This window comes from Halichoeres trimaculatus, unplaced genomic scaffold (genome assembly GCF_033239565.1).
Source record: "Halichoeres trimaculatus isolate MK-OKI-2021-1 unplaced genomic scaffold, fHalTri1.1 fHalTri1_scaffold_7, whole genome shotgun sequence".
Taxonomy (NCBI): domain Eukaryota; kingdom Metazoa; phylum Chordata; class Actinopteri; order Labriformes; family Labridae; genus Halichoeres; species Halichoeres trimaculatus.
In genome coordinates this window covers 10,909,556-10,922,728 of record NW_027437185.1, presented here as the reverse complement: position 1 = coordinate 10,922,728, position 13,173 = coordinate 10,909,556, and the positions used below count along the sequence as shown (strand labels likewise).

The following is a 13,173-nucleotide window of genomic DNA, read 5'->3' as shown; positions in this document are numbered from 1 at the left end:
TTGTATTAAAAGTTTACTGCCACAGGGCTTTTGTGGGTTTGTACTAGTGCACAGACCATGATAGTTTATGTCAGCATAGACTGATTGCTTGACAGCATCCTTTCCTGCTGAAGATTTCCAACTGAGCTGCTTTATTCACTGTGCCATGACTGTAAACTGGGCTGATGTAAGTTTCAAACTGACCTCAGCATGACATGACTAACGGGAATACTGTAAGTACAGAACATTCATGAATAAATTGTTGAACAGTAGAGGATAAATAACAAGAAAATATCAAGTTGTAAACTGAAAGCAAAGCACAAAAGAAATTTGATGATGTTTTCTATTTAAAGAAGAGTAAAGTTTATGTGAAATGAAAAAAAAAGACTGTTTGAGAAAACTTGAATATAAAGAAACACATTTCAAAGCATCATCATGATAAAAATGAAACCTGGGCAAAATAAAGTGAAATTCTGATTCAAAGTAAAAACAAAAAAGACACCATCATCAAATATGAATGGGTTTTCAGAATTTATTTATTTAGAAAACCTGATTGCAATCAAAGTGAGTAATTAAAGACAGTAAGTCGGAATAGTTTTAAGTAAATTTAGGGGGTGTTAGACTACAACATTTTGATTTTATGAGTTTAAAGTGAAAATCAGCCAAAAATTTTCTCAAAAACTGTGAGTTGTCTCTGTAAATCTTAGCAAGATATCACAAAAGAGAGAAATGTAAACGTCTGGATAAGGGTTAAAAAGCAAACATATCTGCCTTTGGTGCTGTTACTGGGGCAAGGAGAGCGGTTCAACGATCCCCTCGCCTAGCAGGGGTTGATCCCTTTTTCACGCATGGTTCATTAACATTATTTTCCTCCCTGGCACCTGAGTATAATATATTTCTATTATCACACCACCTGTTTATAAAAACAGGTAACAAATAGGGTGAAGAGCCTTGACTGCCAGTTTAGCTCAGAACAGACGTCCCTCAACATGTCAGTAGCAGGTATGACTGCTTAACTAAAAAAAAGTCTTATGAAATAGATAATTCTTGGGAACCTAAAGTTATTTTGACCTAGATTTATAATATCAAACTAAGTTAACTGACATAAGACAGTTACAGTCATAAAAATCTGCTCAGGCCTGTTATCCGTAGAGTTTCTGAACAAGCCTTTCCTTCGAGGAGCGTGTCCTTCAAGTTTACTCACGCATGTGATGTAGTCTGGCTGGTTTGCTGGAAGTAATTTCCTCCTGAGGGTAAGTTACAGAAAAGAATGAGGACCCATCAGAGACTCAAAGAAGCTCTGGTGAATTTGAGCAGACTCCAGATAATATCAGTTTTAAGCACAGAGGTCTTAAAAGGAAAAATGAAATTTGTTGAATGCACCTGAATAACTAAGACACCTATTAAGTGTAATCATAGGGTTTCATAGACCGGACCAGAATCAGCTGAGTAGGCCAAGAGAACCTGGAAGCTTATTTACAGATGCAGTTACTGAAGCATGCCAAGGGGACAAATTGATCAACAACAGTTAAACTGATTCCTTTCACAACCTATGCCCAAGTCTACCCTCCTCTGTTCAGAGGAAGGTTTCTCCAGCTCCTCAAGTCTGGACCTATCTATGTATTGACACCTAAAAGCAGTCATCTTCACCAGTCATCTTTTCAAGAGAAAGACAGTGAGTCCGACCTGTGCTACAAGTTACCAGTGTCATATCAATCATTTTGTGTCCGTCTTGTGCAGATAATCTCCAAGCACCTCCTGTATAAAAACACATTCTTGTTCTCAGATGGCTTCTCCAAGTAGTTAACCAAATGCACATGTGACAGGAGCAGGAAGAATCTGGTGCATGGTGTTTTGGAAAATACCGGTGTCCACCCTAGCTTCCAGTACATGGAGACCCCTGGCATTTTCATCACTCACAAAGCACGGTGGAGACCAGGGTTTTGATTTCTCCTGATCTAGTAATTTTAAAACCTGGTGTATGACTTTGCAAAGCATAAATATCCAGTTGTTGAAGTTATACCTGATTAATGACTATGTGGGAAAACTTAGCCTGTTCTTTAAGTTTTCATGACATTTAATGCTTATTTAGTTGTGGCGTCCATGTAGTAGACATAGAAAAATCCTAGTAAAAACATGCGTTGGTAAAAAAAAAAAAAAAGAGGAATTAAAATCAGTTAGAATTTTTTTTCTGAATAGCAGAAAGAAATGCGGATCTGAAGGGTTCAGTTATGTCTCAAAGGTTTAAATCAGTCCTGGTAACTTAACACTCGCCTTCCTCTGATAATATGAACATTTGTGTCATTTTTACCAGAAAGTTTCATCATCAGAATCTCTTAAATTTCATGGGGAGTTCTGTGGCAAATTTTCTTTAATTCCTTGTGTTTTAAGATCTTATGATTGGAAGCTGATCTGGTGCTGAACAGAAATGTTTGGGATCTACCATATGAACCAATCATCTCACCTCGATTATTTGCATCAGCTGTTCTCAAGGTACTGTTTGTGTCAGAGGCGAGTGACTTAGCATTAGCAACTTACAGCTATATTGAATTATTTCAAACTGTAAAACATGTTTTTGTGTGTGTTTTTAAGACTTGCTTGACTCTTTTGGTGGTTTTAGCTGCAAGTTATTAGCACAAACTTGAGAACTAACCTCTAACATACCTTCCTTCCACTGATACATGGCACATCCCTCAAACACAGAACTATCAGAAACACACACATTACAGACGCATACAACCATGAACACATTCCTCCCACCCAGTTTTCTTTCTGCGACTGAACTGTTTATTTTCTATAAAATAAATAAATAAGATAAACCAGAGTGTTTAGACTGTGTTTTTACCACTTATCCAACCATAAAATCAATTATGTGGTGAAATAAACTTTAAGTGTAGATCACCATTACGAGGAGAAATGGCTTTACATAACAAAATACAACTTTTGTGAGCGTACAGTGAACTTTGATTTTGAATATCCATTATTTTTTCATTAAACATTTCCTAAAAATCAAACATACAAACAAAAAAACAAACAGAAACACTTATCTGAAGAGGGCTACAAAAAAAAATCCATTTGCTATTTAAACGTTTGTTTTTTTAACAGAAGTGGGAAAAAGTCATCCATATTTTGCTTTTAAACAGTGTGAAAGTAGACAAAATAAAGTGTCCTGACATAAATTACACATTTTGAATACTTAGTTCTGCAGGTTTGTTTTTTTAATGTAGCACGACAAGCAGATGGTACTCATTTGGTGGAACAACCCGTCATGTGTAGCATAGGGATGGGTACTTTTCACAATTGAAACAATATGGGACTGATGCCCCGTACCTGGCAATTACTATTGGTACTCAATGGTACCAATTTTTGTTTCTTTTGTGTGTTTCTGTGGTAATGAATAATAATTTGTGTTATTATAAAATCTCAAAGTTTTTCAATTTAACATTTATTTTTCAATATGTAAACTTGCAATGCTGTGTTCATGTCCAGTGTGGAAAATCGCCTACCCTCACAGTCACAAGGATGTGTTTAGGTGCCTATATATGGTACCATTTTATGTTATGTGAATGGATACTTGGTACTACAAAATTTGATATCCATCCCTAGTGAAGTATGGATTCATACACAACAATGATAAACAGAAAAGCTGTAAAGGAACTTCACTCTCAGGTCAAAGTTTTGTACCAAAGTGTCACTTCAGAACACCCCCCTGTATTAAAATCCCAGTTCAGTTAAAACTTGATGTTCTAAAAAACTAATGACGCCAGAGGAGTCAGTTTTTATCTACATTTATGTCAGAAAATTATGATTATAAGTTTAGTTTGTCAAAGTAAAGCACATCAAATGTAACCTCACTCTTCATTTTATTGATAGACTCTCAAGTTTGAACAGACCACTGCAGAATAACTGCTGACTGTGGGTTGGAATAAACATTATCACAAACAGTTTGACCCGTGTTTTAGCCGGTGCTCTATCACTCTCCTCTTCAGCTTTCTTCTGCTCTTCTGTCCTTTTTGCTTTGCTGTTCGTCCAACATCAATACAAGAAATATTTTTCTCCAAGAAAAAGGACAGACTTGCCTCTGACTTTGTCAACTTACTTCTCACTGCTAAGCTTTGCTGGCAGCTTAGTGTAATCAAAGGGACTTCCAGTCTATGTGCTGTAAATGGAACCCGTCCACAGAAACTGAGAAAAAGCTTTTCAAAATAACCAGTTTTAGCGCTGATCATTTAATTTTAAAACATAGATTATTAACAAGCAAATGTACAAGACTGAAACCATTTAAAGATCACTTATAAAGTCCTCACAGTAACTTAAAGTAGAGGATGACTTTTGGAATTAAAAAAATATTTTTTTCACCTTAACCCTTTCTGTTCCTGTTACCATAAACCTTAAGATAGACTGAACTTCAAGAACCAAACTGAAATGAAAACACAAAATAAGGTTATGAATGCTTTGTTTGTTTTTCCCGTCTTTTTACCCACTTTTACTTTTACAAATAAGATCAAATAAAAAAAAACAAAAAAAAACAATAGGCTGAGGATCAGAACAATGGACATCAGAGGGAAAACTGACCATGTTTGGAAGTAATGTCAAAATCAAAGGAAATGCTTTAATGGTTATGTACAGTGGCCACAAACTGTAACTGTAAACACTCCTCCATTGAAAATACATACTTGGTTAAGTGATCACATTATAAGTCACTATGAAACCATGATTATAAATATTCAGAAACATTTACAAAAGCCAGGCTCTCTGAAATGTGCCGGAGACGGTGTAAAAAACAGGAAGTTGAAAGATCACACTGCAATCCAGGATCACACTCTGAAAAAGGTTTGTGTACACAGTTGCCGGAGGTATTTGGTGCATCTCTCAGTCCCCTCTGAAACCGGCCTCTAGTTTGAGGGGACCATGTCTTTGATCACAGGTTCTCTGTTCAGGTAGGTCGCCCAGTACACAAGGTTGAAACTGCCGAAGAGAACAGGAAACAAAACCCTTGACATCCTGTCGATTTTACTAACACTGTTGAATGTCTTTTTGCTATCTTGGGCTTTGCCGTCTGTTTTGGCTTTGTTAGAATCCAGCGTTCCTCCTTTAGCCATTGTTGGAAGAGTGCCTGAGTCCTTGGTGATGTTCGGTGCGTAGTTGGCCACTGCAACAGCATAGGCGTTGTTCTTCTTGACCATAGACGCCCTCTCTTTATTCTGTCAAGAGACCAAAGGTTCAGATTCAAACATTCATGGAAACAGAGACATCCCTGAAATGCTGAAATGCTGAAACCCCTGATGTCTTCGCCGCAGGTGTGTAACAGTTTGATAAATATGCTTTGTTCACAGTATCAGACTTCATACACTTCCAAGGATCAGCCTTTGTCATTGTGGTTGACCTGTTTAGTTTCTGACAGGCCAATTGGCTCCTTTCATTGAGGGTTATTGTAGCTACTACAGCCATTCCCCTGTGCCTCCATTACCCCTTTAACACTGCCGCTCGTTCAGTGCGGGTGCTTAGTTGTTTCTCATCATTTTCTTCCTATGAACTGTATTGGTTTTCCATCAGCGTGGAGCCAAGCTGGAGCCATGTCATCGCGTCACTATGTCACTGCATCACTGCGTACCTGGCCGTTACAGAGGTCTGCGTCAGCTTGGGGTGCGGGGCAACAGGGATGGCACTGGGAGCATTTTAAAAAAGGAAGATTTTTTTTTATTTGCATTTCATGTGGTGTATTATTTTTCCTGACTATCTACTACACAAAGTGTGCTCGTCTGTGTGTGTTTGTGTGTCTGTGTACACAGGGGCAGAACTCTGTTATGTGGAGAGGAGAAATGTGAACGCATTTAAATGAGGCAGGAAGTGCCTTCCCATTAAATAAGATGAATAACACAAGGCTATTTAGAGTGTCAAATAAAACAATAAGGTGTAGAGCTGATCCGTAAGAGACAATGCATTGCTGTTTTAATTTACCCTCTGTTTCAAGTTATGATTGAGGAAATGCCAACAAAACAACAGATAACTAGCTCTGCAGCTTTCCTGTTAAAGAAAATGATGTGTTTTTAAACCTGCTAGTTGGTCACAGCAGCCCTACCCCATGGCCTCTGATGTAGTAGGTGAAAAGGGGTAAAAAATTCTTCAAGCCTTCCTTTTACTAACATTTACAAAGATTTGTGGAGTCTTTCAAATCTTCAAGAAAGCCATGTTTTTTCTTTGTTTTACCTTGTCTATCACAACACTTTTTCCATCCCAAGCCCAGCCGCGCTTTGTGAAGTAGTTGACAGTGGCAAACTCAATCAGAGCGGAGAAGACGAAGGCGTAGCAGACAGCGATGAACCAGTCCATGGCGGTGGCGTAGGCGACTTTGGGAAGTGAGTTTCTTGCACTTATACTCAGTGTCGTCATTGTGAGAACAGTGGTTACACCTAGTTACATTGAAAACATATAAAACAAATTATAAGAAGGGTTAATTTTCTTTTGAAACTCAGCTAAGGTTCTTCACGAAGGATTGCAGTGACTGTGTTATGTGTCCAGAATGTCTTGTGTCATCACTTGGAAAGGTTAATGTCAGTCTGTTCTACTCCAATAACCACTGACATTTAGTAATGTCCTGACTGCAAAGCAGCTCTGTTTGTAGTGTTTGATCAAAGGACATTTTTAACTCTTGTTTTATCTGTTAGAGTAGGCAAGTCTTAGCACTGTCTCAGAGAGGAACGTCTTCTGTTCCTCTTTGTCTTGTTTTCTTTATCGCCCTTTATTTCAAGTGTCTGTTTTCAGCCCGTCACTCTGACACAGATGGCTCAATGATTCCTGAAAAAATTCTTCACATGCAATCTTCATAAGAACAAATTCCTCTGAAGCCATTGATCATTTTGGTGTTTCATCTGAAGTGTGATGTTTTGTCTATTTGACATTTGTCTTTGTGTGAGAGAGGAAGGCAGACTCTTACCAAACACAGTCCTCGCTGGCACTGATTCTCTGTTGAGCCAGAAAGACACCTGAGACAGAATGACTGTCATGATGCAGGGGAGGTAAGTCTGGATGACAAAGTATCCGATCTTCCTCTTCAGATGGAAATGAGCAGTCATCACTGTGTATTCACCTGTTGAGATAAGGATCAGGGTTTATGAACAGTGCTATCACATGAACGTTCAGTTTTTGAGTTTCATAAAAACGTATAAGCTAAGGGACATTGCTGTTGAACTCTGTACTCTTGCTGTCAGAAAATGCAGATTTATGACAAACTGCTCATGTGGTATCATACAGTAGATTTTTGATCAAATATCAATGCATATACAAAGAAACAGAAGCGGCATGATTTTCTAGCACCAAGTGAAGCCTAATAGCTGAACAAGCCGTGAAACATTGCCAGTTGCAGCAGAAGCAGGCAGAGCTTCCAAATGGTGGAAGAGAAGATGAGAGAAGCCAAGATTAGACATGGGAAGAAAAAAATGTGTTACCCATGGCAACTGAGCTGAGAAACATAGCTCATTTGCTGCGATTCAGATATAAAGGCCTTGATACACACTGCCACTTGGCAAAAGGGGAGTCCTTTTCAGCTGTGGAGGGGGGAGGGGAGCTAATCCCAAAAGAGTTCTTATCCCCTTTTTTTCCAGTGCTGTTGATGTGTTGTCTGCATAACCAAGAGTTATGTGATAATTATTTAGATCTGTTTCATCACACACCCAAACAGACACATCTAAAAATAAATTCACACCCTCATATTTAATCCCCCACAAACCTCTACACCTCTTTTATCTGGGAGCCCAAACGCCTCTGTTACAGCGGGGGGGAAGGATGCTGAGAAATGTGTCTGAATATGATTTAGAGCAGCAAACATCTTCATGAAGAGGAAGGAGGGTTTTAGATGATGGTTTGCATGTATTTCTGATATTTCTTGTTTATTTCTTCTTTTATTGTCTTGAAAGAATAAATTTTGATTGATCACAAGGCCCAATACTGTTTTGTTATAAACTGAATCAATAAAAAATAAAATATTTAATCAAAAAAGAGCCCTCAATCCAAACATGACATCTTTGTATTATTCCAAAATTAAAGATGGGGAATTATACTCACTCTTTTAAAGCTTTATATTTTCCCTCTGGTACCACCGTGGTAACTTTGCATGAGTAACAGCTATAAAAAATTATCTGTATTTCTTCAAATTGGTGTTTTATAAAACCCTTTATTACGTCCTCTGTCTGAAGCACTTGGTTATAGCTACTGTCTCTTTAAGGCTCCCTGCTCCACATACCCCCTTCCCTCTCATTGGCCAGCCTACTAGAGGCCTGTGGGGGCAGAGTCAAGGGCAGACATTGGTGTATGTAGCCAATTGAAAATCTTCACGTGTTTAGTATTACACACAACAACACAAAAATCCCAAGACAAAAAAACCTGAAACCTGAACCCACCAAATGCTGGTTTAGGAAAAATTCACAGAATGCAACCTCACAAACTGTTTCCAACAATGTACAGCGCTTCTCTTTCCATTAACAATGCTACAACCCCAAACAACAGCCCACTTATTTTATTGTGAGATAATACTGAAGAGATGCCGGTGAATCTTGACACTTTCATTTATTACACACACAGAGCTCACAACTAACTGGTCACACTTAAAAAAAACAAAACATACAGACTACTAATTAACTTTTATCGAACCACAAATTGATACTATCGATTAGCTTTATCGCTTCTTTGTAAAACTGAAAAATCAACAAAGCATGCTACAAAATAGAACAATCTAAGCAAGTAGTATGCAAAGAAACCTTGCTGTTCTCCATCATTATTCAGTGGCACAAGGGCAAAAAAACCTCACTCAAAAGTTTAATTGGACTCTCTGTACATAGTGTAAAAGAATACTGTTGACATTCACTGCTCACTCAAGAGAATGCTCGATCCATGTTTACAACGTCCTGTGGTCTCTAATGTGACAGACTGAATACCAGGAATTCACCGATACAACTTTTCTGGTTCCAATACTGATACAGAGCCCTAAGCTTTGAGTAACAACTGATACCGATACAATACCAGTGTTAATGACCAGCATGCCCTATTGTGGGATAAGACTGGTAATGTTTTGGGTAAAAGGCAAAAAATAAGTAGATGAAATTTCTGAAGTTAATTTTTATTTAAAATTTAAAATATTTAAATGTTTACCAGCAAAACAAAGCTTCAGAATTTACAGAAATTACTCTTCAAGTGTAAACTTTTATACCCTGTAGACTGATAAGTGCATCAGAGGTAACATTTCAAATCACAGAGCCAAGAGGGCTAGTAAAAAAAGACAGAGCTGTTTGCCTGGATCGGCACCATGGATCGGCCTCTTGCCACGGTACCTGGATCGGTATTGGTGCATCAATTCTGAAAACACACTCTCACCACTTACTGGCTCTGTGTGCATATGGAGGGATCTTATTAGAGGACAGAAATATTGTAAAGCCTCTCTGGTGAATGATGATAGCACATTTTTAAAAGAACAGTGGAAAAAGAAACTGGTTGTATGAATGGGCAAAGCCTTGAGGAAGTATCTCTATCAAAAAATAAATAAATGAAAAGTCTGTATGTGCAAACCAGGATCTTTTTCTCTGTAAAGGTTACCGCTGAAACACAACACACTGCAGTGTTTTAAAACAGCACATCCAGCTCTGGTCATGAGGTTTTCATGTGTTATGTAAGCTCTCACATAAAAACAAAGTTTCATGAGCAAATATACCAACAGGAGATTCTTAGAAATTAGTTCAGCACTTGCTTTTATGTCACAAACATGAGGGTACGACATGTTAACGTGTGACTGAATGGAAGGATTTTTGTGTGTTGTTATTTTCAGAGGTTTATGCAAGATGTCTGTTCCTGTGAAGCCTGAGAGCACACTCACTCGAGCCAAATGACCTAGATTACAAGTACGCCTCACCAAACGCTTACACACTAGCAATGAATGATTTATCCTAACTCAGCCAATCAGATAACAGAGAGTAACTACTTAAACAAGAGGAACAGTCAGTGGCAGGCGTTCACCATGTACTGAGACATCGTACAACACTTAACCTAGATAAAAACATTTAGAGGATCAAAGGGTATTCTCTCTCAATGGCCGTGATGCAAGGCAGAGGGAAAATACTCTGTACTGGTGGTTGATACCTGAGGGGATTATGGTGCAGCAGATAAAGTCTATTTATCCGTGAGTTTGAGCGTGTGAATAAAAACCAGCCTGTGTCTGAGCTCAGGAGTGACTTGGGAAGAGTTCAGTTACTGGAGGAGGAACAGAGGAGCATCAGATTCCCCTTTTCATATTTTAACATTATTAGCTACTTAACACAAGTGATACACACACATTTGTGCTACTTTAAAGGTAGGGTCTGCTGGATTTTCCCCAAAAATAGAATGTCAACTTTTACAGGAAGACTCCTGCTTAGTTGTCTCCTATAAGCCCCTACAAATGTGTGTCAGTGTCTTTGTCCACCTCAACCCTTTCCTCTGCCTGTAAGTAGATGTTTTGGTTGTGTTGAGCTGTTTCTGGGATGAGAGTAGATGTGGTTACATCAGCCAATCACAGTGCCCCCAGTACACAAGTGACTTTGTGTTTTGATAATAGCGAGTTGAAGAAGCTATTCAGAGCGGTGATGATAGCGGACGTAGCACAAGGGGAAAAAACGCAACCAAAGGGAATCTAAACGACAAGCAGATACAGCTTTTTCATTTTTAAATGAAGGTGTCGCTTGCCTCGACTTTCACTCACTTTCAGGAACTTGGAGAGCAGCTCAGGATGAAGAGTGGCACAAGTTGGCTTTCTGCTGACCAGGTATGTGTCAAATACTCATGATTAGCCTGTGCTCTTCCATGTAGAAACGCAATGCCACAAGTGGTTGCTGGGCTAGAGATTGTGTTCAGGTTATCACTGTCTGAGGCTGTGGGTGTGTGCTTCCGCTGGCACTGAGCCAAAGGAGGAGCCCAGTTTGAAGTGTTTACTTACAGTTAAGAAAAACTAATCCTTAGGTGAGTTTTTAGTGTTCATGGAAGAGACCAAATTTAATTCTGATGCTTCTCAACAAGCTTCAAAAGAAACATAGATACCAGTATAAAGACTGGCAGTTGTAAACTGTAGTTATCCTTTAATGGCTGCTGGGTGTGACATTAAGTGATGTGTGGCAGGATGCAGAAATGAAAATTTCACTGCACTGCATTTTTTTTTTTTTTTTTACGTTGACACTACCCACAGTGGTACATTGTAAAATCGGACACAAGAAGTACTGCTTCGACCACAGGGGTCCACAATCGTATAAACTTAAAGCCACTCACAGGAGCTTTAGTTTATACAAAACTGTCACACAAGTCCTTGCAATAAAATGTAAACAATAACTTATTTAGATCTTAATCAAATATTGCAGCTTTTATCTCAAATATGAATGATTCTCAGTGCCCCATCAGAGATTTCATGACTCCACCGCAGATTAATGCTGCATCTCCAAACGCAGACTGAAGCTATTCTGAGAAAACCAGAGACAACCTCATCTTCTCCTGAAACAAGCTCATTTAAGGTGAAGATTTAGGTATGGAATTAAAGGACACTGCATCCCACAATACTATGAAGAGAAGGACAACCCAGTTCATTATCTGTGGACCATTAAAAATGCCACTTTTCTTGATTAAATGAGATGCACAAGTGCCCACGGCATGGGTAGATTGCAAATGGGAAGGCCCCACAGAGTTTTCATACTTTAGCAAGACAGTGCCAAACCACATTCTGCATCCTCTACAACATTTCACTTCAAATACTTTAGAAACTGCTCTCCTACGCTCCAAAGCTTTTACAGAATGGTGATGACAGAAGAGGTGAAGCAAAAACAATGATCAACAAGTTCCCCAAACAACGTGTTGTTTTTCGCAGCTTAAGCCAAAATTGACAACACAGGGAATTAAATTGTCCAAAAGTCAAACTGCAAGAAGAAAGATGCGCATCCAGCTGCAGAAAAACTCGTAGATCTTTTACCCTCGTCAGAAAGTGGAAATGCGAAAAAAGGTCAACCAGAATCCAAAGCAAAGTTACGAGACTGGTTAAAGGTAGAGTCTGCAGGAATTTCCTGAAAGAACAAAAGGAATAATCTAGCTCAATCATGTCCTCTATGCATGTGTGTCAGTATCTCTGTCTGCCTCAACCCCCTTCCTCAGCCTGTATGTCGATGTTTTGGTTGTGTGGAGACATTTCTGGGTGGAGAGTGAGCGTAGTTACATCAGCCAATCACAGCAGGTCCAATGTGTGTGAGTGACTTTGCGTGTTGATTAGCGAGTGGAAGCTAATCAAAGAAGCAACGATAGTGGAAGGAAGAAGACGCTACCAAAGGGAACTTAAACAGATCAAACCAACCATCTGTTTATCTGTCAGTGTTTCCGTCAGCCATATGGAATAAGAGATGGATTATCTTTTATTTCATTTCATTCATTCATTCATTCATTCATTCATTCATTCATTCATTCATTCATTCAATTCACCTGTGCTTGATTTGATGGTCTCTTGTCCCACTGTTTGTCCGAGCAGGTCGTACTGGTTCAGACGGGAGCTTTCCCCTTCCACTACCACAGAGTCTGAGGCATTTAGAGTCCAGGCATACGTCACTTCAGAGATTGTGTAAGCATCTGAAAAAGAGAAATGTATAATCCCATAGGGGATAAATCTGGGGCAGCAACAGCTCTTGATCATTTTCTGTGACCTAAATGAGGAGCCATGAACAACAACACGTTTGATGCTGGGTTTCTAGAAAATTCAATTACGACAGCAAGAATTTCTCAGAGGTTTTAGTCCTTCATAAGAAATGCTGTGAAAGTTGTTGCTAAAACTTAACCATGCCATTTTAAATCAGTCATATACCCACTCAATGAGTAATTTAGAAGCTTGCCATACTTAGAAATGCATGAGCCAAGAGATAAAACGAACACAACATAAATCAATAAAAGTGTATGCATTTCAGACTTAACCGTGCTCCAGTTTGTTTTTCTGAAATCCATTTCCTCAAAAAGCATATGAAAGCAAAGTTCACAGATCCAAATGTAATGAGCCATGCTAATTCAATACTGCTTTGTAAACATTGCAAAGCTATCATCATGAGAGTGACTCACAGCTGCCAAATTTTAGCGGACAGGAATGGAAGTCCATAGGGAAATCCTCCAGATGCATTGGACACTCTGCATGCACAGTTAACCTGCATGTAA

At 38.9% G+C, this 13,173-nt stretch overlaps 1 protein-coding gene across 1 annotated transcript in view; it reads right to left on the bottom strand.

The window, feature by feature from the left end:
• Nucleotides 1-555: 555 nt before the first annotated feature.
• gabra2b (gamma-aminobutyric acid type A receptor subunit alpha2b) overlaps nt 556-13,173 on the bottom strand; it is a 29,981-nt gene continuing 17,363 nt past the window's right edge. The window contains exons 6-10 of the mRNA XM_074674021.1: nt 13,081-13,163; nt 12,457-12,600; nt 6,917-7,069; nt 6,190-6,392; nt 556-5,183 (exon numbers count right to left, since the gene is read on the bottom strand). Coding sequence (XP_074530122.1) covers nt 4,875-5,183; nt 6,190-6,392; nt 6,917-7,069; nt 12,457-12,600; nt 13,081-13,163 — 892 coding nt within the window. The 3' untranslated portion in view covers nt 556-4,874. The remainder of the gene's footprint in view (nt 5,184-6,189; nt 6,393-6,916; nt 7,070-12,456; nt 12,601-13,080; nt 13,164-13,173) is intronic.